The following is a 27756-nucleotide window of genomic DNA, read 5'->3' on the forward strand; positions in this document are numbered from 1 at the left end:
TCAGGACCCGGGTGATGTGAATGGGATATATTGTAAGCCACACACAAACACGCGCCCCCACACACACCCACAGCTATATGGGCCATTCAAAGACCCACTCGGTGCTTTTCAGGATGCAAAAAAAAGCAACAGGTACTAAAAGGTTTTAAAAGGGACATTAAGAGACATTAAGAGACATTAAGAGACATTAAGAGGAGCAGGGAAGAACCAGGAGAGAGTGTTGTACATAAACTAACACACAAGACATGCTAAAGTACAGCCCCTATAATGGTTTGACTGATATGGACTGGAGGCTGGAGGGAAAGTGACAACAACAAAAAAAACGGTGTGATGTGGGCAGAGCGGCTGAAGGTTGTGTGTGAACGCTGGCCAGCGCGTGAGTGTATGTGTGTGTGGTGTGTGCGTGCATGCGGGCGCTGTGTGTGTGTCAGGGTCAGTATTCCCTCCAGCGTCAGATCAGATAAGGTTCTAGGGCCAGGCCCCTGTCCAGGTGGAGCGGAGAAGAGAGGGCCGGACTAATGGAATGTCTGTGTCATCTCTGTAGCTGGGTGTTAACACCACCCACCCAGGTGTGTAACGGGAGACTCCTCTGGCAGACAGAATAGAGACAGACTGGTACAGCTGGGCCCGTCATGGTGCTGTATGCTGTATGACCCTCTCTCTAAAGAGATGTCAATGATGTTTTGGCCTGTATTCATGTTAAAAAGCCTAAGTGGAAGCAAAAGTGACATGTATTTTTTTTGCTGCCTACAAAGTCCTTAACGATGTGTGTCTGTATGGCAGATTTGGAGTGTTATCTAAAAACATATTAGTCAAAATAGTGAGTGGTTGGAACTTGAACGATCGGAAGCCCAATGTGGTAAATCAGCCAGTGCCTGAGCCCCAGGCATGCATGAAACCCACAGCACACGCCGGCCCGGGGAGGGGGGGTGGGGGTGCAGGACTACGGCTGCCAGAGAATGGATCAAATTAATCACATGATTCCCATGATTAACTGTAACTTGCCCCTGTCTCCCCAGTAGCCGTCTCCTAACGGACTGGGGTGAGTCTCTGAGGTGACTGGGGTGTGTGTGTGTGTGTGTGTGTGTGTGTGTGTGTGTGTGTGTGTGTGTGTGTGTGTGTGTGTGTGCATAGTAGCTGACCCACCTGCCGTCTCCCAGTGTGTTGGCCCCTGGAGGGGCTGAGGGCCAGCGATGTGTCTGGGGGCCCCGGGGGCTCCTGTGGGACCGGGCTACAGATTGAGGGTGGGGCCTCCTCTCCACTGGGTTCCTGATCTGGAGAGTCATACAGAGTCTGCTCCTGTAAAAGGCCAAGCACATCCACATGATCCACCACACTAGACCCAGATATTCAGATAAGGTGACAAGAAAAACAGTATTTTACAATAGCATTACAGACTACGTAGGAGGACCCAGCAGCCTCTGGGAAATGACAAAGGTGAAAGTTGTATTTTGGGAACCAATTATTATTATTTATATATAGATATATATTTTAAATGTGATCCAATTAAAACATTCCAGCTTATAGGCCTTGATTTGAATTTGAGAGAAGAAAAATAATTGTGTGAAAAAACATGAAAAGTTCAAACTAATCCTCAACTAAACCCTGATCTTAAACTTGAGCCTGACCTTGTACCTGTACCTAAAGCTTGAAGGTTGTGCAGTAAACATCCAGACGCATGTAAGCTGGGAACTGGAAGCTCCAACGAGGAGGGGACAGCGGTCTGAACTCAACTCCAGGCGTGAGAGATGTTCCCTATCAAGGACCTATCTATTTATCACCACCTACCAGCCCAGTCAATTAACGCTCCCCAACAACCCCCCCCCCCCCCCCCCCCCCCCCCCCCCCGACACACACACACCACAGGACCACCGAAACAAAGCAGGGAGACAAGGGCGAACGGGAGTGTCTGTGAGCGTGTGCAGGAGGCTAGGAGGCCAGGCCCCACAGCCGCCCAGAGAGGATGATGGATGGACAGACGCCACTGGCCAGATTGTCCCCTTAGTGTGATGGGAGAGGGAGGGGAGGAAGAGGGGGGGGGTTCAGACTAATTATTGGGGTGAGAAGTGTGACATTGAGGAACATGTTCATAATATAGACGTTTAGAGAAGCCCATCTATACAGACGCTTGTTTATTCAATTTGTTTGTACCGGTCCCTGTCCCTATTCTAATAACAGAATAATCATACGCTGCAACCCCAACTACGTTGCCAGTACTTCTAGAAGTGTACAAGGTAAGCTGTTACTGTAGCTACTGTAACATCAATACTTCCTGTTACCTAACAGGGTACTGTAATCCAGTTCTTCATGTGACCTCAAAGAAAGCCTTATCTTGTCCCCACTTTTCTCCTCGTCATGTGTTTTACCTCATATAGCCAGTGTGTGTGTGTGTGTGTGTGTGTGTGTGTGTGTGTGTGTGTGTGGGGAGATAAGGACAGTCCTCGGGGGCAGTGGTTTATATGCAGAGCCTGCCTGGGCTTTCTTTGTCATACACAATTAATGATGAGGAACATGGTCTTAACATAACAGGCAGGTGGAACGAACACACACACACAGACACACAGACACACACACACACACACACACACACACACCCTTAACATATGCAACCATACTGTGCGTTGCCACCTCTCCCCTCATCCTTGACGACCCTATATAAAAAGGTGAGCAGTAAATAATACATTGAGCTAGCCAGAGAGTGCTACACCTACCACTTCCTTCTATACCTACCACTTCCTTCTACACCTACCACTTCCTTCTATACCTACCACTTCCTTCTATACCTACCACTTCCTTCTATACCTACCACTTCCTTCTATACCTACCACTTCCTTCTATACCTACCACTTCCTTCTATACCTACCACTTCCTTCTATACCTACCACTTCCTTCTACACCTACCACTTCCTTCTACACCTACCACTTCCTTCTATACCTACCACTTCCTTCTATACCTACCACTTCCTTCTACACCTACCACTTCCTTCTATACCTACCACTTCCTTCTATACCTACCACTTCCTTCTATACCTACCACTTCCTTCTATACCTACCACTTCCTTCTATACCTACCACTTCCTTCTATACCTACCACTTCCTTCTATACCTACCACTTCCTTCTATACCTACCACTTCCTTCTATACCTACCACTTCCTTCTATACCTACCACTTCCTTCTATACCAGGCACTAACACACTAGAGGTCGACCGATTAATCGGAATGGCCGATTAATTAGAGCCGATTTCATAACAATCAGAAATCTGTATTTTTGGACACCACAAGTTAAGAACACATTCTTATTTTCAATGATGGCCTAGGAACGGTGGGTTAACTGCCTCGTCCAGGGGCATATAATTGATGCGGTGAGTATCGTTGCTCCAATGTGTACCTAACCATGAACATCAATGCCTTTCTTAAAATCAATACACAGAAGTATATATTTTTAAACCTGCATATTTAGCTAAAAGAAATCCAGGTTAGCAGGCAATATTAACCAGGTGAAATTGTGTCACTTCTCTTGTGTTCATTGCCCGCAGAGTCAGCATATATGCAACAGTTTGGGCCGCCTAATTTGCCAGAATTTTACGTAATTATGACATAACATTGAAGGTTGTGCAATGTAACAGGAATATTTAGACTAATGGATGCCACCCCTTAGATAAAATACGGAACGGTTCCGTATTTCACTGAAAGAATAAACGTCTTGTTTTCGAGATGATAGTTTCCCGGATTCGACCATATTAATGACCGAAGGCTCGTATTTCTGTGTGTTATTATGTTATAACTAAGTCTATGATTTGATAGAGCAGTCTGACTAAGCGATGGTAGGCACGCGTTTCAAACGTTACTCGCTCTAAGACTTGGAGTAGTTGTTCCCCTTGCTCTGCATGGGTAACGCTGCTTCAAGGGTGGCTGTTGTCGTTGTGTTCCTGGTTCGAGCCCAGGTAGGAGCGAGGAGAGGGACGGAAGCTATACTGTTACACTGGCAATACTAAAGTGCCTATAAGAACATCCAATAGTCAAAGGTTAATGAAATACAAATGGTATAGAGGGAAATAGTCCTATAATTCCTATAATAACTACAACCTAAAACTTCTTACCTGGGAATATTGAAGACTCATGTTAAAAGGAACCACCAGCTTTCATATGTTCTCATGTTCTGAGCAAGGAACTTAAACGTTAGCTTTCTTACATAGCACATATTGCACTTTTACTTTCTTCTCCAACACTTTGTTTTTGCATTATTTAAACCAAATTGAACATGTTTCATTATTTATTTGAGGCTTAATTGATTTTATTGACGTATTATATTAAGTTAAAATAAGTGTTCATTCAGTATTGTTGTAATTGTCATTATTACAAATAAATGTAAAGAATCGTCCGATTAATCAGTATCAAATTTTTTTGGTCCTCCAATAATCGGTATCGGTGTTGAAAAATCATAATCGGTCGACCTCTATAACACACACACCACATTCCATGATAGCGTATAAAAACTTCAGACTGACAAGTAGCGCTTTGGCACCTGTGTGTGTGTGTTTTCTAGGATGACAGGTAATGAAAGAAACAACACCAGCGCTGTCACCACCTCTCGATGTTTCCTGATCCCATCATCAGGAGTAGCAGCCTTGTTGCGAGTCGCTTGGCATCTGGGTGTGACCTTGTTAACTGTCGGGGTAATTCACTTTAACCAACGGGGAGAGGGGATGATAAATTATTAGCGGTGGAAGATTTTGTTCACATTTTATTAAATTGGCCTGTCAGAAGGGGTCGGCCAAATTATCTGGGGCCTCATTTATTGGAGGCTGGCCATATTGCTACATCTGTTACAATTATTTATAATTTCTAGCTCAGTCGGACGGAGGGGAAAAAAAGAAGAAGAACAACCAACCAGAGTTTTTTCGGTCGGCATCGGCCACGTAAAGCAATTTACAAATGATCTGATGAGGGACTGTTTTAGTTCTTTCCTCCCTCGTTTTCTAAGCCAAAGCAGAAGAGAACGGGGAGGGATGAGAGGAGGGAGGGGAGGGATGAGAGGAGGGAGGGGAGGGATGAGAGGAGGGAGGGGAGAGGAGGGGGAGAGGAGGGAGGGGAGGGGGAGAGAGCGAGGAGGGGGAAAAAAAAAGAGAGAGAGAGAGGCGCGCTGTAATTACCGAACACGATTAGGTTCTTCTGGGAACTTATCTGGCGCTCGTGGCCCTGGTAAAATGCGGCAGGAACATATGGAGGAGGCTTGTGATTGTGCTCCCTGAAGCTCGTGACCCGTCTGCTGCTGAGCCCTTCAGCTGAATTTAAATGAGCAGTGCCATGGCTAATGTTCTACACATGCACCATTTATGCCACAAAACAAATCTGATCACTGTTAATTATGAAGCAGCTATAACCAGGGCAGGCCCTACCTCACATCTGTGGCAACGCCGGGGTCTCTCTGCCTGTGTCTCCGATGCTGTTGGAGAGGTAGGCTAGGGTAACGCATGGACGGGACGGGGGGTTGTGGTGGAGTTAAGGGGTACTGGAGGGCGCATGGGGGTGTGTTTGTGTAACCCCCCAGTTCAGATGCAGTGGGCTGTGTTAGTCTGGATGGTGGTTCCTGAGTGGAAGTGGGTTGTGCTGGAGGACCTAATGGAAGGACAAGACAGGGGCAGTGTGTGTGTGTGTGTGTGTGTGTGTGTGTGTGTGTGTGTGCTGCTGGGTCCACCCACACAGTCTGTCTGACCTGTGTGCCTGCAGCACATGGCTGTGGTTGGTTAATGAGGAGAGCTGCAGTACACAGGGCTCCCTTCTAATGAGACCACTTGAGCTATTAAATCACAACACTGGAGTCCATGTTGAGTCCATGTCATTACTGTCTCAGGTCTAATATATGGGCTCTCATCTGCTGCCAGACACAGAGCCCTGACTCTGGGTGGTTCACTTGGTGAGAGCGTGGCACTAGCAACGCCATGGTCGTGGGTTCCATTCCCACGGGGGTCGCACACACTACAAATAAATTCATTATGACACAAAGTATGAAGTCAAAGTCATTAAATGATGGAAAAACATGGCTCTATTTAAATGAAGGTAGCTTTACCGTAGGTTGCAACAAAATGGCTTTCAGTCCACAACTGGCAGAAGTTTCCCTCTATTGCTCTGCCTTCCATTAGGCTCCACTTTCCACTTCATCATTTTTGGGATGTTTTCATGTAAATCGATTTTGTTACGTTTCTAAATTCCAACCCGACATCACGGCTTCCACTTCCATCAATCTGCTTTTGTAGCATTACGATTTCATAGATCCTATCTGAGAACCAACTATTAATGCTTTCCCCTCTGAGCCTCTGTCCACCATCACTAACCATCTAAACATTAAAAAAACACACACATCTTCCATTCTTCACTAGGTCTATAACTCCACAGGATCCAGGGGTATGTCATGTATGATGATGATGATGAGGATGAGGATGCTGATCAAAAGAAGCACCTCTCCTCATCCAAACCTGACCCTGGCGGAACAGAGCGGCGGGCGAGTGGGGAGTGATACCTGAATTATACATCTGACAGACAGCGCCTGATTCACTAACACTAAACAAGGATTAGATGGAGGCAGATGTTATAGGAAGAGCCATGGCTGTATAGCTGAGGGAAAGGAGGGAAGGATCCAGGCAACTAAAGTACCTTTTACTTAGAAGAAAATAGGAGAATAAGAAAGAGCGAAAAAGTGTTGTTAACGCGGGGGGGGGGGGGGGGGGGGGGGGGCTGGATTTCAAAGTTTAATTTTGCATTTCATTATGTTAGCGCCGGTCTATGTGTTGATGTGGTACAGTCACACGTACTAGGACCCTCCTGCTTCCCATCAGTGTGTCTGATGAAGAACAAAAAAGGATGCTAGCACCCTATTCCCTTCAGAGTGGCAACAAGTAGTGCACTATATGAGAATAGGAGGCCGAGTTCCAAGTTAACGAAAAGGACAATAGGTGTCCTCCTAAAATCCCCCTCTTCAATCTAGTCCCAACTTCATTGGACTGACTGAGAGCCTCATCTTCCCACCTCCTTCATTTCCAACGCTGATGAGGGGCTTCGCTAGTGAGCTCTGCTTTGAACGGCTGCCCACACAATTAAGAAGTCACTGTTCATTTAGATGGCTGTCCAGAAAAGCCTGAGGTCTGCTATGTATTCTAATGTGGGTTCTACTAATCACTGCTTTACTGTAGCCAGCCAGAGAAACAGTAGCTAGCTACCCTGTGTGCAATGTGGTGACAGTGTGGGCTGATTGGGCTACGGCTACAAAACTCTGCTGGTGGCCACTGATCACTTGTGGGGGTTTCCCCAGTCTCCTTGGTTGCGGTGGCAGCCGCCAATCTGGCAACCGCTCGATCCAACCTGGCAACCCATCATCTAGGCTGGTGTGTGGCTGAGCTGAGTCACCTGGGCTGCTGGGTTGTCAGACCACAGCCAGAACCTTCAGGCTGAATAGAAGAACAGGGCACAGGGCCATCTTCTAGACTCTATGGAGACCTGTCTCGGTCTGTCTGCAGTGTACTCGCTGACTCACATAAAGGCACAAAGGCATCCAACTATCTAGATGAATGGCTAGCAAAGAACTAGCAAGCTCGTTGTGAGAAACTCTCACAAGGATACAACGATGGTACAAGAGGAAGTTTTAGTAGGATCACTGGCCGTTCCTTCAAAACAAATGGAGATCAATCAAAAGGAGATGTAAAACTAGATTTCAACTACTTCCCAACTCCAAATCCTAAACACAACTTTCACCTGAATTCTGCATTCCAGTACAAATGTGTAGATGAAGGTACCAGAGGTACTACAGTAGCTATAGAAAGTAGACAAGATTGAAGTCCAGATTGACATCGTCTGACTACTAGACAGACTGATTCCTATTCAGACTTGACCTGCTTCAGTCTAAGTCCCAGAGGCAGCATTGAGCATTGGCTGTAAAGCGTTAACTCCACTTCAGACATGGAGACAGAAGACAGACAGTAGTTCTCTAGCAGAGCATGGCAACATAACACACAATGGGTGTTTTTTTCACCTCTTGCACCCCCTTCCTCCTGCCTTCCTCTCCCTCCGAGAAAGTAGTGTTCAAAGCCGTCGCTCTTCCCTCTCTTTCCCCGTATTCAAATGAGTGTGGCGCTAGCTACGTCTCCCCCCGCCCGGCGCTCCCCCAGCCATCAGCACTTTGATCATCTCCAACAGGTAACTTCCAAACATTTCAAATTAAAATAAATTTCCGGCTAACAACCGGTGCATTAGAATTTAACAGGTGTTCGGCGAGAGGAAGTCGTTATGGAATTAGCTATTTACGCTGGAATACACACACGCCCTGTCAGTGCAATTATAGCCTGGGAAACGGAGAGGCCTCTCCCTCCTGACTGGCTGGGATACCTTGGGACGATAATCTGATCTGTTCACTTTGATGTCAGTAGGTAAGGAAAGTTAAGAGACAAAGCAGCCCAGGCGCCGGCTACATGTGCTCTGGGTAAACACTATTTAATATTGATGCCACGCATCGGTTTTTATGCATAAAGATGCCCGAAAATTATGTGATCTGAGTTTCTTATGATGGAGGATTGATGGATGGATGGATGGATGGATGGATGGATGGATGGATGGATGCTCACTGGGGTGGAAGACTGAGAGACAGGGGTGCCTTGTATTGGCAGTGTCAGAAAGAACACACACACACACACACACACAAAGACTTGTAACACACACGCGCAAAAACACTCAGTTATAAACATGCATGCACACACACCACACACCGGCCTGGAACGCGTCTCCTCTAGAACGTAGTATTAATTACTGGGGTAACACTGCATAGCTGGACTTAATTGCTCGCTAATTGATCCATTTATATTTCAGCATTCATTCGGCTGAATTAACAGGGTTAAGTGAGACAGAGGCAATTGTAACTCACTTAACATTTGCACTGATATCTTCTGACTTCCTGTCCGGGGCGATGCTATCTGGAGGATTACCACCCGTCAAATTAGACAAACACAATCAATTTGTAAAGCAGCGAATAGCAAACCGTTCTGCAAGGTGTAACACTGCTCAGATCAGCACCTGTATGTATAACATATCTCAGAGTAGGAGGGCTGGTCTAGGATCAGTTTTACCTTTAGATTATGATCCTAGATCAGCAATACGACCGCCTGATATTGTCTTGCTACTGTTGTGGATCTATGGACCGTGACTGACCATGTGTGGTCTAACCAATAGGGAGGATGACTGATAAACGCATCATTAAAAGATATTAAGCGCTACTTTGGTTGATGGAGCTGGACAGACAGACAGACAGCATCTTGTTACTCTCTACCCTCTGGGTGTGAGTTGAGAAAGGGGGAGAGCTGACACCATCACTACTCAACACCATTACCCATCTCCAATTAAACCTGGGCAGAGGGGAATGGCAAAATGGATGCTGCTTCTATGATTCTATCACCTGAAGATAATTTTTAATTGAGTCCCAGTCTAGATAGAGAGACATTGGTGAGGGAGAGAGAGAGAGAGAGAGAGAGAGAGAGAGAGAGAGAGAGAGAGAGAGAGAGAGAGCCCCAAGAGAGGAGAGAGATCAGAAATCTACATGAAAGACACTGACATTGGGCTTGAACAGAAATGGGAAGATCAGAAGATCAAGGGTGGGCTGGATATCAAGCCAAGCGCCTGATAAGCATCTCTCTGTCTCTAAAGACCACCCCCACAACGGGCTATGGTGGGCATATCACCACCCACACACTCCTGCCAGGCCGGACAATAATTACACACTGGTTGAGTGTCAGGGGGTCGGAGGTTAGACGTATGTCTATATCAAGGGTGGTGTAAGTGCTGGACCATTATAAACAACTTAGACGTGACATGGGTCAAAACAAACATTCATTATTTCATCAGGCAATACTTAAAGTGTGAAAGTGCATGCAGTGGCGTGCATAAACACACACACACAGATCTGTCTGCAATGAAGAACTTCTGAGGTAGACAATATGGATACTCAGTTCACTGCCTCTGGCTGTACAGCACTCTCAATATAATCCCTGAGAAGTGTGACGCAAAATGTCTTCAACTTGCCTCTAGCTCAAACCTCTGACAGCTCACCTCAAAGTGTTTAGAGTTGGTCTGCCTGGCTGGGGGACCGGCTGGGGCCATGGTCTGTGGAAGCTGCTGCTGGTTGTGTGTCTGCTGTTGTTGTTGTTGCTGTAGCTGGCCTTGGAGCTGCACAATCTGCTGTTCCTTCTGGCCCAGCTGGGTTGTCAGGGCGACGTGACTCTGGCGGAGCCGGCCCTCGTTGGATTTGAGCGCCTGGTAACATATGCTCAGCTCGTTGTAGAGCTGTGGCCACAAGTAGAGGAGAGGGAAAGAAAAAAGAAACACTCATCACATCGGGTGCTGACGGGACAGAGAGTCGTGACAACGATCGTTCTCCTATTTCCATGGAGAAGACGAGAGGACAGATGCTATGATCATCTGGAAGGAGGGAGGGAGAGAGAGAAGGAAAAAGGGGGTGAAGGAGAAAGTGGGAGAGTAGTGGAAAGTGTAAAACCAACCCCCTGACTGGACAGATTTTTTATCCATGTTTGTCCCACCACCTCTCCACACAGAAACTCAGTGAGTGGCTTGGCAACCATGAGATTGGCACAACGTTGAACTTCTGAAGAGAGAACATGTTTACTGCCTCACTATATTGCCACTGTAAAGACAACACATTGTCAGCTTGCCTTATGGTGATGTGGTTTTGGGGGGTTGGTGATGTGGTTTTGGGCGGTTGGTGATGTGGTTTTGGGGGGGTGGTGATGTGGTATTTGGTGATGTGGTTTTGGGGGGTTGATGATGTGGTTTTAGGGGGTTGGTGATGTGGTTTTGGCGGGGTGGTGATGTGGTTTTAGCGGGGTGGTGATGTGGTATTGGTGGGGTGGTGATGTGGTTTTGGGGGGTTGGTGATGTGGTTTTGGGGGGTGGTGATGTGGTTTTGGGGGGTGGTGATGTGGTTTTAGGGGGGTGGTGATGTGGTTTTGGGGGGTTGGTGAAGTGGTTTTAGGGGGGTGGTGATGTGGTTTTTAGTGATTTCATGGTGATTTTACTGATAGGAGCTGGTGTCTCGGTTGTGGTCATGTTTGTTAGAGTGTTAGGGGGACTGGTTGAGTGTGATGTCGTGTGGTAGTGTATGGTTGAGTGTGATGTCGTGTGGTATTGTATGGTTGAGTGTGATGTCGTGTGGTGGTGTATGGTTGAGTGTGATGTCGTGTGGTGGTGTATGGTTGAGTGTGATGTCGTGTGGTGGTGTATGGTTGAGTGTGATGTCGTGTGGTAGTGTATGGTTGAGTGTGATGTCGTGTGGTGGTGTATGGTTGAGTGTGATGTCGTGTGGTGGTGTATGGTTGAGTGTGATGTCGTGTGGTGGTGTATGGTTGAGTGTGATGTCGTGTGGTGGTGTATGGTGTGGTGGTGTATGGTTGAGTGTGATGTCGTGTGGTGGTGTATGGTTGAGTGTGATGTCGTGTGGTGGTGTATGGTTGAGTGTGATGTTGTGTGGTGGTGTATGGTTGAGTGTGATGTCGTGTGGTGGTGTATGGTTGAGTGTGATGTCGTGTGGTGGTGTATGGTTGAGTGTGATGTCGTGTGGTAGTGTATGGTTGAGTGTGATGTCGTGTGGTGGTGTATGGTTGAGTGTGATGTCGTGTGGTGGTGTATGGTTGAGTGTGATGTCGTGTGGTAGTGTATGGTTGAGTGTGATGTCGTGTGGTGGTGTATGGTTGAGTGTGATGTCGTGTGGTGGTGTATGGTTGAGTGTGATGAGTTGTGTGGTGGTGTATGTTGAGTGTGATGTCGTGTGTGGTGTATGGTTGAGTGTGATGTCGTGTGGTGGTGTATGGTTGAGTGTGATGTCGTGTGGTGGTGTATGGTTGAGTGTGATGTCGTGTGGTAGTGTATGGTTGAGTGTGATGTCGTGTGGTAGTGTATGGTTGAGTGTGATGTCGTGTGGTGGTGTATGGTTGAGTGTGATGTCGTGTGGTGGTGTATGGTTGAGTGTGATGTCGTGTGGTGAAGTAACCGTATTATAAAAGGTTGTATTAGTACTGTGTGTTAGTACTGTGTGCTATGGGTAGTGTATTAGTACTGTGTGTTAGTACTGTGTACTATGGGTAGAGTGTGTTAGTACTGTGTGCTATGGGTAGAGTGTATTAGTACTGTGTACTATGGGTAGAGTGTGTTAGTACTGTGTGCTATGGGTTGTGTGTATTAGTACTGTGTGCTATGGGTAGTGTGTGTTAGTACTGTGTAGTAGCACTGTGTACTATGGGTAGTGTGTGTTAGTACTGTGTGTTAGTACTGTGTGCTATGGGTAGAGTGTATTAGTACTGTGTGCTATGGGTAGTGTGTGTTAGTACTGTGTAGTAGTACTGTGTGCTATGGGTAGTGTGTGTTAGTACTGTGTGTTAGTTCTGTGTGCTATGGGTAGTGTGTGTTAGTACTGTGTGTTAGTACTGTGTGTTAGTACTGTGTGTTAGTACTGTGTGCTATGGATAGTGTGTTAGTACTGTGTGTTAGTACTGTGTGCTATTGGTAGAGTGCATTAGTACTGTGTGCTATGGGTAGAGTGTATTAGTACTGTGTGCTATGGGTAGTGTGTATTAGTACTGTGTGCTATGGGTAGAGTGTATTAGTACTGTGTGCTATGGGTAGAGCGCATTAGTACTGTGTGCTATGGGTAGAGTGCATTAGTACTGTGTGCTATGGGTAGAGTGCATTAGTACTGTGTGCTATGGGTAGAGTGTATTAGTACTGCATGCTATGGGTAGTGTGTATTAGTACTGTGTGCTATGGGTATGGGTAGTGTATGTTAGTACTGTGTGTGGGTAGTGTATTAGTACTGTGTGCTATGGGTAGAGTGTGTTAGTACTGTGTGTAGTGTGTTAGTACTGTGTGCTATGGGTAGTGTGTGTTAGTACTGTGTGCTATGGGTAGTGTGTGTTAGTACTGTGTGCTATGGGTAGAGTGTGTTAGTACTGTGTGTTATAGTACTGTGTGCTATGGGTAGTGTGTGTTAGTACTGTGTGCTATGGGTAGAGTGTGTTAGTACTGTGTGCTATGGGTAGTGTATGTTAGTACTGTGTGTTAGTACTGTGTGCTATGGGTAGAGTGTATTAGTACTGTGTGCTATGGGTAGTGTATGTTAGTACTGTGTGCTATGGGTAGAGTGTATTAGTACTGTGTGCTATGGGTAGAGTGTGTTAGTACTGTGTGTTATAGTACTGTGTGCTATGTGTAGTGTGTGTTAGTACTGTGTGCTATGGGTAGGGTAGTACTGTGTGTTAGTACTGTGTGCTATGGGTACTGTGTGCTATGGGTAGTGTATGTTAGTACTGTGTGTGTGTTAGTACTGTGTGCTATGGGTAGAGTGTATTAGTACTGTGTGCTATGGGTAGAGTGTGTTAGTACTGTGTGCTATGGGTAGAGTGTTAGTACTGTGTGCTATGTGTAGTGTGTGTTAGTACTGTGTGCTATGGGTAGAGTGTATTAGTACTGTGTGCTATGGGTAGTGTATGTTAGTACTGTGTGCTATGGGCAGAGTGTATTAGTACTGTGTGCTATGGGTAGAGTGTATTAGTACTGTGTGCTATGGGTAGAGTGTGTTAGTACTGTGTGTTAGTACTGTGTGCTATGTGTATGTGTGTTAGTACTGTGTGCTATGTGTAGAGTGTGTTAGTACTGTGTGCTATGTGTAGTGTGTGTTAGTACTGTGTGCTATGGGTAGTGTATGTTAGTACTGTGTGCTATGGGTAGAGTGTATTAGTACTGTGTGCTATGGGTAGAGTGTGTTAGTACTGTGTGTTAGTACTGTGTGCTATGTGTAGTGTGTGTTAGTACTGTGTGCTATGGGTAGAGTGTGTTAGTACTGTGTGCTATGGGTAGTGTGTGTTAGTACTGTGTGTTAGTACTGTGTGCTTTGGGTAGTGTATGTTAGTACTGTGTGCTATGGGTAGAGTGTGTTAGTACTGTGTGCTATGAGTAGTGTGTGTTAGTACTGTGTGTTAGTACTGTGTGCTTTGGGTAGTGTGTGTTAGTACTGTGTGTTAGTACTGTGTGTTAGTACGGTGTGTTAGTACTGTGTGTTAGTACTGTGTGTTAGTACTGTGTGTTAGTACTGTGTGCTATGGGTAGAGTGTATTAGTACTGTGTGTTAGTACTGTGTGCTATGGGTAGTGTGTGTTAGTACTGTGTGTTAGTACTGTGTGCTATGGGTAGTGTGTGTTAGTACTGTGTGTTAGTACTGTGTTCTATGGGTAGTGTGTGTTAGTACTGTGTGTTAGTACTGTGTAGTGTGTGTTAGTACTGTTTGTTAGTACTGTGTATTAGTATGGGTATGGGTACTGTGTGTTAGTACTGTGTGTTAGTACTGTGTATTAGTACTGTGTGCTATGGGTAGAGTGTGTTAGTACTGTGTGTTAGTACTGTGTGTTAGTACTGTGTGCTATGGGTAGAGTGTATTAGTACTGTGTGCTATGGGTAGTTGTTACCTTCTAATAGCAGGTGGTGTCTGCAGTGTGAGCCTCTTCCTGGTTACAGAGGACTCTGGGTATTGTAGTGTAAACGAATAGAGTGGTAATATATAGTATAGTTAGTCACCTTCTGATAAGAGGTGGTGTCTGCTGCAGTGTGAGCCTCTTCCTGGTTACAGAGGACTCTGGGTATTGTAGTGTAAATGAATAGAGTGGTAATATATAGTATAGTTAGTCACCTTCTGATAAGAGGTGGTGTCTGCAGTGTGAGCCTCTTCCTGGTTACAGAGGACTCTGGGTATTGTAGTGTAAATGAATAGAGTGGTAATATATAGTATAGTTAGTCACCTTCTGATAAGAGGTGGTGTCTGCAGTGTGAGCCTCTTCCTGGTTACAGAGGACTCTGGGTATTGTAGTGTAAATGAATAGAGTGGTAATATATAGTATAGTTAGTCACCTTCTGATAAGAGGTGGTGTCTGCAGTGTGAGCCTCTTCCTGGTTGCGTAAGACTCTCTGTGTGTCCAGGTTGAGTCCCTCTAGCTGCTGGATGAGCTGGGCCTGCTCTGCAGCATGTTCACTACTCTGTCTGTACAGGGCCTGCACCTCCTGCAGCTCACGCCTGCGTAGAAACACACACACAACGCAACATCAAATACCTACTATACAAACATATTCAAAATATAAAGAATTTGTGGCATAATGACACAAGAAGTTACTAAAGTACAATGACATCTTCAATCACTTCTAACAGAGAGAGCGTTTCCCTGAGCCGGATGTGACTGGCTGACATCTCTCAGTGACACCACGTTAAGACACAGAGTAGTTAAAAAAGGTGAGATTACCCACAAAGGCTCCTGGGTTTTCACCGTTTTATCATATTGACTAAAGCTTAGCCAAAGCCTGCACCATTTCCCCTCCTCTCTCCCTGACTCTGCCTCTACAAAGCTCTCCAAAGCACATCTGGTATGCAGGGCTTATCAACTGGTTCTAGACGAGGATGTGCGTGTCGCCTCAGAGCCCCGGTGTGGAGAGACGGCTAAAGCCTCTCGCACACACTGAGCAGTTGGGCACACACACTCACTCACACTACTCTAAAATGGTTTAACTGAGACTGTAGTGGATAATGAAAGCCACATAAAAGTAAATCTAATTTAGAAAGATTATAAATTGATATTGGACATATTTTAATTGAGGGTCATTTCACTGTACAATTTATACTTACAAGGTATACAAAAACAACATGACAGACCAATTTGAATGCATGAAAAATATTGCCTGTGACATTTACGTCATTGTGCATTGTATCCATGACGATGCCAAATCACAGACGTCATGGCACATCGCACAGCAGTTTACATTTATTTTTAATGCAAGGTGTCCAAGAGTGACCTGAAAGGCGTCTGTCACATACAATGTATTTTTATAAGGTTTTATTATCTGACCTGAGTTGGGTGACGTGTTGGTCCCTCTGTGCCACCTCCTTCTGCCTGGAGGAGAGGAGGTCTGCCAGGCTGCTGCACTGGCCCTGAAGGTCTGCCACCTGCCGCTGGGCATCGCTCAGATCACCCTCCATCTCCTGCCATGGTGGAGGACAAGAAGAGGACTATCAGTCAATCAATCAACTAGTCAAATGTACTTGTGTCTGTTTACAGCAACAGTCGTCACAAAAACATGCTGTAAAGTCCACAGACCACAGGTGTCAAACTCATTCCACGGAGGACCGAGTGTCTGTGGGTTTTCGCTCCTCCATTGTACATGATTAAAGAATTTAGGTCACTGATTAGTAAGGAACTCCCCTCACCTGGTTGTCTAGGTCTTCACTGAAAGTAAAAGCCTAAAAGCAGCAGACACTAGGCCCTCCAGGGAATTGGTTTTACACCCCAGGTCTAGAGGAAGCGACTCTGTTTTGTGTTTGTTCAACAAATGACGGTGACCGTTTGTATTCCTCAGTGGATTTGGTAAAGGCTTGGTGTTCCTGTTCCTAAATGAGCTTCAGAACAGCGTAGATGTGCTAATACAAAAGTCCCCGTGAAAACAACGGCCAGAGGCCAGGACACAGTGTGTGACCCGTCTCTACCCTGACGGAGTCCTCTACCACGTTACGTGTTGATGTTGTGTTGCTGGACTCCACTAATGTCCAAACAACTCTTACCATTAAGAGCCAGAGAGATAAGAGGTCTGAGAGTGTCTGAGCACTGAGGGTCATCTTAAAACTTCACAAGAGACTCTCTCCTTTTAACGAGAGGCTACAATTACAGCAGGGCAGACCCGGCCGCCTGGCTTCAAACACACAGGGGGCATCGGGACAAGTCTGACTGTAATTAAAAACAGCTTCAATCACCGACGCCGGTGAAATTAATGGCCGCAATTTAATGGCAGCAAATTAGCCACCGTGAAAGATGGCGCTAAGGATGTAGCGATAACACTACTAGTACATAAACAATATCAGTGCATAGTTGTGACTTCTTGTAACTTTTTAATGTTCCAATCTTGAACAGACTTATCGTTCTAAATTGGTGTGGAATCCTTGTGCATTCCATGTGTTCCACCCATCTCTCAGAGTTGCATGGTATTAAAGCCTGGTCAGGAGCAGAGCCAGGTGAGTGTCTGTCTGTCTGTGTCTGGTGATGTGATTGATGTGCGTAGTGGAGTTGTTACTAGGGACTGGCCCTGTCATAATTACACCCTGGCCCTGACTTATTCAAAGCCCTCTCTTTCTCTCTCCTCCTCCTTCCCTCCCTCTCTACCTGTCTCTCTCTATCTCTCTCTCTGTCTGCATGTCACTCTCTCTGTCTGCCTCTCTCTCTCTCTGCCTGCCTGTCTCTCTCTCTCTCTGCCTGCCTGTCTCTCTCTGTCTGCCTCTCTCTCTGTCTGCCTCTCTCTCTGTCTGCCTGCCTGTCTCTCTCTCTGCGTGCCTGTCTCTCTCTCTGCCTGCCTGTCTCTCTCTCTGCCTGCCTGTCTCTCTCTCTGCCTGCCTGTCTCTCTCTCTCTCTCTCTCTCTCTCTCTGTCTACCTGTCTCTCTCTCTGTCTGCCTCTCTCTCTCTCTGCCTGCCTGTCTCTCTCTGTCTGCCTGTCTCTCTCTCTCTGCCTGTCTCTCTCTCTCTGCCTGTCTCTCTCTCTCTCTGCCTGTTTCTCTCTCTGTCTACCTGTCTCTCTCTGCCTGCCTCTCTCTCTGCCTGCCTCTCTCTGTCCGTCTGCCTGTCTCTCTCTCTCTGTCTGCCTGCCTGTCTCTCTCTCTGTCTGTCTACCTGTCTCTCTCTCTGTCTGTCTACCTGTCTCTCTCTCTGTCTACCTGTCTCTCTCTCTGTGTCTGCCTGCCTGTCTCTCTCTCTGTCTACCTGTTTCTCTCTCTGTCTGTCTACCTGTCTCTCTCTCTGTCTGTCTACCTGTCTCTCTCTCTCTGTCTACCTGTCTCTCTCTCTCTGTCTACCTGTCTCTCTCTCTCTGTCTACCTGTCTCTCTCTCTGTCTGTCTACCTGTCTCTCTCTGTCTGCCTGCCTGTCTCTCTCTCTCTGTCTGTCTACATGTCTCTCTCTCTCTCTCTGTCTGCCTGTCTCTCTTTCTGTCTGCCTGTCTCTCTTTCTGTCTGTTGTGTCGCTCATGCACTTGACTGGATGAGCGCTGATGAGAAATGACTGTTGGCTCGTACTGAGAAGAGTTGTGCTGTGTGCGTCAGCGGAGTGTGTCTGTCTGTGAGTGCGTGTTCGAGCGTCTGTGCTGTGTGCGTCCACGGAGCCCCCCCCAAACTCTACTATTGATGGGAAGTTGTGTTCTGTTCCAAGAGGAGAGTGGGAAGGGTAGTGGTGGTAGTGGCGGTCTCCTGTTGGTTGACACTGATTGGTTGTCTGACTGTTTGAACAACATGTGTCCAACGTGCTGCTGTGGTGATTCTTTTGTTGCGAGGCGGATTAGAGTGAGAGAGTAAAGTTGATACATAATAATGACGAGGGGGAGAGATGCATATCACTGATTCTGCTAATAAGCTACACGAATAAGGAGAGGACTAAAACACTGCAGTCGTCCAGTGATCACATCGGGGGACTTGGCCGGGGCTCAGCTTCGTCTTTTCCTCACCAGACGAGACTTGGGTCCAAAATGTTAAAAGTAATTATTTCTCCCACCCCCGGAACAGGGCCATCAATATTTAAAATGTGTGCTTTGAGAGAGGAATTATTTGACATTCATATATTGAGGAGGGAGAAATAAGGAGGTTCAAGGTGTGTAGAAGAAACGGAACCCTTCCTCTGTGTGTGTGTGTGTGTGTGTGTGTGTGTGTGTGTGTGTGTGTGTGTGTGTGTGTGTGTGTGTGTGTGTGTGTGTGTGTGTGTGTGTGTGTGTGTGTATATACACATGGGTTGGTCCCCAGTTCCCCCCTCCACATGGCATCTCTTTGTGTGTTACCTTGACTTTGGCATCCGCAGAGTCTCTCTCCTCTCCGTGTCTCCTCTCCTGCCTCTGTGCCTGCTCCAGGTCGCCTCGCAGGGCAGAGCAGCAGGACTCTAATGCCTCCTTCTCCTCTCCGTGCCTCCTCTCCTGCCTCTGTGCCTGCTCCAGGTCGCCTCGCAGGGCAGAGCAGCAGGACTCTAATGCCTCCTTCTCCTCCTCCAGGGCCTCTTCTCTCCTCCCCCTCTCCTCCTTCACATCCTGAACGAAGAAGAGGGGGGGCAGGAGTCACAGGGCCAGATAAACAACACCGACGGATGAAGAGAGGGAGAGAAGGAGAGAGAGGGAAAGAGAGAGGAGAAAAAAAAGTAGCATGGGGTTTTGAGGAGGATGAGATGGGATGAATATGTAGAATGTAAAGTCAGTGCTATTCTGTGCTTGGTTGGGGCCTCCGCTGCTCAGCTCCACTGTGGCCCCCCCATGTGGCTCTCACGCATGTCTGATTGACAAGGTCACCTGTGCTGTGAGGCTGTGAGGGCCGGGGCTAACTGTGAGGCAGGTAACAGGGGCCACGCAGATTCTCCCTTTAATGACAGGCCTCCTAATGAGAACACACTTCACTACAACATCCATTACATCTGATCCCAGCCTCCTTTGATGGTTCCCCCGCTCTCGGGGTTGGATTTGATGTTTTATTTTATCAGCGAGACCCCGCAATGCAAAGACGCATCCGCGGACCTCGAGATCACTCCTTTATTAATGAATCATAGCCAGGGTCCCATCAGGGCCGTAATTAGGGATAAGCCACATCATCACACGAACGCCTTACTTTCACTCCCTCCATGGTCGATCATTAAGTATTTATCTATAGGCAAGTTATCGACTTCTCTCTCCCTCGCTATCTCTGGCTTTTCGGCATTCTCCGTCTGCTCAAACCCCTCAGTTTGGAGACATGTCAGAGAGAGAGAGATGAACCGATGAGAGAGTGAGAGAGTGAGAGAGAGAGAGAGAGAGAGAGAGAGAGAGAGAGAGAGAGAGAGAGAGATCTGGCCTGCTCCAGAGCGAGGAAAAACACATAGTCCGTGTTTCTTTTCCTCCCCCTGCCTCTCTAAGTGATTTTGAGGCCTCAGGCTACAGTATAGCCCTGGGGGAAACGTCCTGTTTGGTGTCACAGTGAAGACTAGTGGTTGTCTACAAGGAGCCAGAGCGCAGAGGCTTCAAAGCTCAAAGCGGAGGCAGGCAGGCGGGTGCCACTGGAAATTTGTTCCAAACCTTAAGTTCTTGACTCTTATTCCCCAGCTTGCGGCGCAGAGCTGCCAGCTCCTTCTTCACTAGGCCTCTGTCCTCGTCCACAGCCATCTTCCTCTGGACCAGGTTGGTAATCTCCTGCTGCTGCCCTGTCACTCTCTGGTTCAGCCAACGGAGGGAGTGGGGGAGAGAGAGAGAGAGGATTATAGATGGAAAGAGAGAAAAAGAGAGATAGAGAAAAAGAGATAGATGGAGAGAGAGAGATGTGGAAAGAGAGATAGATGGAAATACAGAGAGAGAGAGATGACGTTAGTCATCAACAGCAATCTTGGGCAACGGGAGGGAATAAACTATTTATGGATTTTGGAAGGAAGTAGTCATTACAGTAACTACAGGGGTCCCATTTTGGATCAATCAGAGGCTCCAATTGACAGAGAGGGTGACATTTAGTATGAGCTCCTGTTATCAAATGGCCACTAGCGAGGAAGACACAGTTGGATCTCATGCGAGGTCTAATCTACTCCACATCTAACCACTCTATCCTACTCATCTTCTGTGTCAGTTGGGTTCAGATCTGGCAGATACTGACAAGGCCTGTGACCGGGCCAGAACCTTCCTTCTAGCCCCTGATCTCACAACAGGTGCTGAAGGAGACCCTTCACAAGCCCTCGCTTTCATAATACTGGCCTCAGTAAACCTCCGTACACATGAGCCAACTCATGTACTGTAGGCCTCACACTACTGTATGTGCTAACCTCACCACTTACAATGTTACACAATGAGCCACTTATATAGAATAAGAGCACTCTAATACTGTCTAATAGGTGTAGGCCTGTATAGAATAATGAACTACTACTCTGTACATTTACAATACAGTTAGCATGATAGCCTAATCAAAACGATGCTTCTCATCTTTACTAACAAACTAGAACAAAGGAATCAAAACGATGAAAAATGGTTCCATAATTTTAATGATCCATCTTCTGTTCCTGCCGCCTAGTCTTCTGGCAGGCCTATAGCTGGGCGACTGTAGGAGGAGAGAGAGGAGGCTGCCCTTTTAACACTGCATCAGCTGGGCTCTGGCATGGCAGTAATCCACTGCAGGCTGCGGGTAGCTCGAAAATAACACCATGCTCTGGGATGCAATTAATTGCCATGTTGGGGGAATCGCTCAAATCTTTTCCAAGATGGTGGATTTACTAGACGCCTTCATCTCCTCGTTCGCCATGCAAAAACGGGCTTTAATAGAGATTTATACGGGCGAAGTAGAAATAAATTCAAGCGTTGATAATGAGGTGGGCGAGAACAATTTCAACTCCAGTAGTGTTCGATTGGTAAGAAAAAGGTTTAGGGGAAGTTAAGAGGTCGAGGACAGAGAGATTAGCATTAAAAATTCCCAGTGCAGTTAAAAATGAAAGCTAATTATGTTACAAAAATGGAAGGGAGTGGAGACGAAAGAGAGCGGAGAAAGACAGAGAGGGAGAGAGAGAGAGAGGTAGTGAGAGAAAGAAAAAATAAGTAGAAAGAGAGAAAGAGAGGTAGAGAGGAGAGGAGAGAGAAGGAGAAAGAGAGAGAGAGAGGAAAGAGGTAAAGAGAGAGGAGAGGAGAGAGAGAGAGAGAGGAGAGGTAAAGAGAGGAAAGGGGGGAGAGAGAGAGAGAGGGAGGGGGGGTAAAGAGAGGAAAGTGGAGAGAGAGAGAGAGAGAGAGAGAGAGAGAGAGAGAGAGAGAGAGAGAGAGAGAGAGTGAGGGGGTGGGTAAAGAGAGGAAAGGGGAGAGAGAGAGAGAGAGAGAGAGGGAGGGGGGGGTAAAGAGAGGAAAGGGGAGAGAGAGAGAGACAGAGAGAGACAGAGAGAGAGAGAGGGAGGGGGGTAAAGAGAGGAAAGTGGAGAGAGAGAGAGACAGAGAGAGACAGAGAGAGAGAGAGATAGAGAGAGAGAGAGAGTGAGGGGGTGGGTAAAGAGAGGAAAGGGGAGAGAGAGAGAGAGAGAGAGAGAGAGAGGGAGGGGGGGTAAAGAGAGGAAAGGGGAGAGAGAGAGAGACAGAGCGAGAGAGAGGGAGGGGGGGTAAAGAGAGGAAAGGGGAGAGAGAGAGAGAGAGAGAGAGAGAGAGAGAGAGGTAGCGAGAGGAGGAAAAAAGAAGGAAAGGAAAGACGATAGTGAAAGTTGGAGTGGAGACATTGAGAGGGATAGCGTGAGGTCCTGTGTGGACTCAGCAGACCATCACATCTCCAGAACAGTAAGGGGGAAAAACCAATTAATCACCATTTGGGTTCCTTTGGCCCAAATCTGGACGAGATGATGAATGTCAGTGGTCTGTGTGACACTGCACACAATCCTGACTATTAATGAGCTTCGCAAATAGGCCAGAACTTCACCAACCAGAATTTCTACTGCTCTTATAAAGAACTTTGGGGTGGAGTGCTGCTACTTTCAAGGTATAGTTTAGAAGTGAAGGGGCATGGAAATTAACCAGTTATTAAACTTATCTCCATGGTTACTTACTTAATAATACAATGTATTCGTAATATTCTAAACAGTTTGTTGTTTCTGCAGGCACACAAGATGATGTTGTTATGCAGTGAGTGGGAACATACTGTCAGGTCTATTAAGACTTGAGCGGTGTCCAGTGGTCATCAAAGGTAGCCTAGTGGTTAAGACTTGGGCCAGGAACCGAAAGGTTGCTGGTTCAAATCCCTAGGTGAAAAATCTGCAGATGTGCCCTTGAGCAAAGCACTTAAACCCAAATATCCCTGTAAGTCGCTTTGGATGAGATCTGCTAAATGACAGAAAAAAATGATTTAAAATGTAGATGGCGCGGCAGAATGAATGAACCGGCCTGCGTCCTTCCTTCATTCTCCCTCACAGTGACAGTGTTTGACCGATAACATGTTTGAAATCTGTGCCAGCACTCTTTTTCTCAGAACAAACAGAGCAGTGGTGAGGAAATAATGTGTAACCTCTATTGCGCTCCACAGCTCTGGCTAATTGTACATAGCTAAACCAGTGTTAAGATGAGTGAGGAGGGCGGGATAAACAAACTGTTAAAGAGCTGCTGATGATAGCATTTAGCGCCCGTCTCTCTGGGAGCGGATGGGATGAAGTTAGCGTAGCATTAGCCAGCTGACAGAGAAGGTTGCTAACGTAATGACAGAAACTGACAGATGCTGCTGTTAAGGGACGGTGATTAAGGGTAAATTACAGTGCGTCGCCGTAATCATTATCTGTCCTAGCAGCCCATTGAACACACTTACTGAGCCACTGTTATAGGTGGGCATAGAGTTAGCACTTGCGCTAGTGATAGGGCTTGCCTCAGACAAACCCGAGGCTTACGGGTCTTTTATATAACAGGACTGACTGACTGTAGGTTAGACTGGACTTGCACTATCACTCAGACAGACATTCTATGTCAATGCATCCCTTCATATCAAATGGAAGAGAAATTCCTATGGGAGATTTCTCTGTTCAGACATCAGGATACGACACAGACATGGTTCACTCACTATGCATTCCACATGTCATAACAACAATACCTGGTCCAGCTCCTGGATCTTGTAGTCTTTGGCCTGCAGGATCTCCAGCACCTTGCGGTCCTTGGCTTCAGCTTTCCATTTCTCTCTGTTGGGGACGCAGAGAAACATAGATAATATATGTCATTCTAGTTCTATGCAGAGTCATACAATCTGTCATTCTAGTTCTATGCCGAGTCATACAATCTGTCATTCTATTTCTACGGAGAGAGAGAGAGCGGCAGAGCGGTGAAGTGACTGCGAGGCCCAGAGCTGAAGCATAGTTAGCAGCTCGTCTCCAACGACTCTCTGGTCCTGCTAATGATGATGGGTTTCATTTGGAGGCATAAGGGTGATGTGGTGGTGACAGACCCACTGACAGGATCTAGCATATGGCAAACGTCAGAAAACAAGCTCATCTGAGGGGAAATGATAACTTCATTCGTATAATCAACAGGAAAACCCATTCAGTGCACAGGTTTACAGAGTATTGAATGTTATCAGAGAAGTGAATATGCCAAGTGCATGTAGTCTGTCACCCCTATAATAGCATATTATTTTAATGTCTAGTACATTAAATGACAGTTTCAAAACAAAACACAGAAACACTCAATATCAAGCAAATATCTGTGCAATAGGCACATAACTGATGTTGTTTAACTCAGGCAACCAAATTACAACAAAGAGGGCCTTAAAGAAAAGCAGGTCACAGGAAAAGAAGATAAACCCAAAGTTGTGTGTTCAAACACTCAGCGGGCTCCCTGGGCGCAGGCAGGCAGGCAGGCAGACACCAGAAGTATGTCAATCAGCACCCCAGTGTCATTTCACTGTTCTCCAGATAAGGTAATTACCAGGACCACATCAAACCTGGAATCCTATTCAGCACACCGCAAACTTTTTCCCTCGCTCTCTCTCCGCCCCATTGGGCCATGCAGCAGCAGCCTCCTCCAGCAGCATATCTTTCATTCTGACTCGCTGAGGCCTCTTTTCTCCTGTTCACTGTTTGGGGAGCGGAGACAAAAGAATAACGATTGGGGCCAGTTTGTTTCAACAGCTTCTTGAGATCACCAGGGACCCCCCCCTCCAACCAACCCCCACCTCTCCCCATTCCTCCACCCCAATCCAGGCTCCTCTCCCCCCCATGCCATGGCTGGCTCTCCCCCCCCCCGGAGGGACATTGAAATGAATGCCTGGTCTCCTCGGAGTCAAGCGCTACCTTGTATCCTTTGCCGTGTTAACCGTGTCCTGAGCAGCCATCCAATCGCTACAAGACCAGCTGGAATCCCCCACAGGCCCGGCGCTTGACTGGAGTCGGCGCAATTATCATGTCAATATACCCGCCGTGTGCAGCGCGGTGCCAGTGTGCTGATAGACTACACACACACACTCTCTGGGTGCATGTTACCTAGGCCCCTGTGGACCAACATGCTTTGTTGGGTTTCCCTAGCCAGAGCTGTGGGGGATGGGGAAACTGCCTGAGACACAGACAGAGAGAGGATCCTTACCTGGCACACATGTTTTCCCCCTGAAACCAACCGTCTGAGGCTCCTGCCAACTGACACGCTTTATTCTGTGTCTGATGCTCCTAAAGGCAGGGGAATGTAGAATACAGGCCTACTAGACCTACTACATGAAAAGGACTCCACATCTAGGTCTACTACAGTACATTGAAATGCTTGTTATGAACAGAAATGAACAGTCTTTATTAAGAAATGAAATCCTGCACCACGATTCTTTCGAATCTTCATTCTGTTTACGAGGAGCTTGGTGTGGCTTTACGAAAAACAACATTTTGACACAGCATTTTAAATCAAACAACTTTCCAAAAGAAGTTTTGAAAAGAACAGACATGCCTGAACTCACACTACTACCGTGTATGACTGCAGTAGTTGAAATACCTGAACCCCTGTTCTTTCCAACCAGTTCCCATGCTGATGTATTCTGTGAGGCTTAGCCGCCCCTCGCAAAAGGTCATCTTCAATCTAACGTTTTATCCCCATAAAAAAAACGAAGCACTTGGCAGTGAACGTTTTCCCAGTTTTAGAATGGGAGCCGAGCGAGACTGTTTTCATTAACGTGGGTGGTTTCCATGGCTGAGCAGCTAGACTGGAGATAAGAGGGCTTTAAGGAGCATCTGCACTATTCAGCCGTAAACCCACCAGAATGTCCAAGGTGTCTCGCACACACAACCTTGGGATAACTTTCAGCAGACGTACTTCCCTACCTACCTCTGTTTCCCTTTGGAGATGGGATTTCTGGGAGATCTTAAAGGCCCTGAACATTTCTCCACAGGTTGTAGTATGGAGATGAGTTACAGGCCATGCTTCCAGAGATATAACGTATGGTTGAGAGGGAACCGTGACATTTCGGAGCAGTTTCAATTACTAACTCACCGTTCGACCACTAGGCTGACGGCCTGGGTCAGGTCCGGATTGGCTACTTGGAGGCGTTTCCATAGGGACCACACAAACTCTTTGTCAGCCTGTGAAAAGAACAAACAATTTCATGGTTATAAGATTTCACGGTTATGAATGATTATACTCAAATCTTATTATTATGACTAAATCAAATCATTATTCTAAAAATGTGGCATGTGGTAGTCTTAATGAACCTCACAGACACATAACACAGAAATACTGAAATTCATTTCCTATTTTTCAACATCCTTTTCTGAAATAATAACACTATTTCTCACATCTTAAAATGTAATTAGTGAGAGGCGATGTTATAGCAATTCTAAATGAAATACAAATAATTCAATGAGATGCTTGAAGACATTAGCATATATGGGGGGGGGGGGGGGGGGGCAACCCAATCAATAATTAAAATGGCCTGTACAAAATCAAACTTTAGATGAGGGGTGCCTTCTCTAATCATGGTGCTGTCTTTACAGAGAGATTACATTACTGGAGTGTGACCTTCGGCTCAAGGGGAGGCTACATTGACACTTGTCATTATGCACAATTCATGACTGGGGAGTTAGAGATCAAACCAAAACAGCAGTTAAAGCAGCATATCCCTTATTAATAAAGTGCATCTGATTCTGGACGGTTTTCTCTGCAGCTCTGAAGTAACTAGCGGAGGAGAAGCACTAAACTGATGACAGAGAGAGTCCTGGAAGGCGCAGAGACACCTGAGAGCCTCCGCCCGTGACACATTTCACATTCAAATTGACTCGCCTCCCCCAAAAAACGGCGTTCCATTTTTTAACATTTTTTTTAAGCTACATTACATTTAATGAGAAACATCTAAAAACTACATTTTCGGCACACTAAAATATAGAATTATGCCAAATCGACTTAATATAAAATCATCTGTTAAATTATTTTCACATCATCACAAGATGAAAAGTCATCACTCCCACTGGAATCTACTGGACTCCAATTAGCACATGAATTTTAAAACCCCATTCAAAAGTGTCTAATCAATTATTTACTAAATGGCGGAGGCAGACCTTGGTAGACCATGGGCTGAACATACAAAGTGGAGAGAGCAGAGTCGATCCTTATTGGATGAATAGAGATCTCACCAATCCTGGTCCTGCACTGCCGTTAATGACAAATTAAGAAATGGGGGCCTGACATCAAATAGGTGGTCTCGCTACTCCTGGCCTATGGCTGCCATTAACCCTTACATACTGACAGTCAGACTCCTCGCCAGGACCCTCACCACCCATATCAAGGGCTTCTCCACAGTATTAGAGATGTATCGAATGTGTTTTTGATGATCACTGAATTATTAATTGTAATTGCAGACCTTGAAAGACCATGGGCTAAACATACTAAGTGGGCCTGGAATGCAGCCACATATTAATAAAATTAGCATGGTCAAGTAGGAACATTTTCTGGCCGACAGACGGGCGACTTTGTAGTTAATGGTGGTCCTGAGAACGCTGTGCCAGAGAATTTACACATTAATGGCATTTCAAATGCCACGATTTGAATGGTACACGGTACAACTAACACTGTCTAACAGTCACTAAGAGACAGACAGAATCATTGATGCTCTCTCTCTCCCCAGACCACCGAGGAGAAGTGATTCATGCCAATTCAATAGATGAGAAATACAGTAACTGGTTGATGTAATGGAGGTCGTGAGTGACTTCGGTCTGGATCAGGTCTGACA

The 27756-nt window shown here is 46.4% G+C and overlaps 1 protein-coding gene across 1 annotated transcript; it reads right to left on the reverse strand.

Annotated features, from left to right (window-relative positions):
- Nucleotides 1-943: 943 nt before the first annotated feature.
- LOC139419318 (centlein, centrosomal protein) lies at nucleotides 944-27307 on the reverse strand. The gene is made up of 10 exons (XM_071169263.1): nucleotides 27266-27307; nucleotides 26025-26113; nucleotides 23656-23740; nucleotides 20151-20285; nucleotides 18897-19139; nucleotides 15937-16070; nucleotides 14951-15113; nucleotides 10091-10324; nucleotides 1147-1299; nucleotides 944-949 (listed from the first exon to the last, which is right to left on the reverse strand). The coding sequence occupies exons 1-10, from the start codon at nucleotides 27305-27307 to the stop codon at nucleotides 944-946; spliced, it is 1284 nt and encodes a 427-aa protein (XP_071025364.1).
- Nucleotides 27308-27756: the final 449 nt, after the last annotated feature.

The sequence above is a fragment of the Oncorhynchus clarkii genome, chromosome 10, assembly GCF_045791955.1.
Source record: "Oncorhynchus clarkii lewisi isolate Uvic-CL-2024 chromosome 10, UVic_Ocla_1.0, whole genome shotgun sequence".
Classification (NCBI taxonomy): Eukaryota; Metazoa; Chordata; class Actinopteri; order Salmoniformes; family Salmonidae; genus Oncorhynchus; species Oncorhynchus clarkii.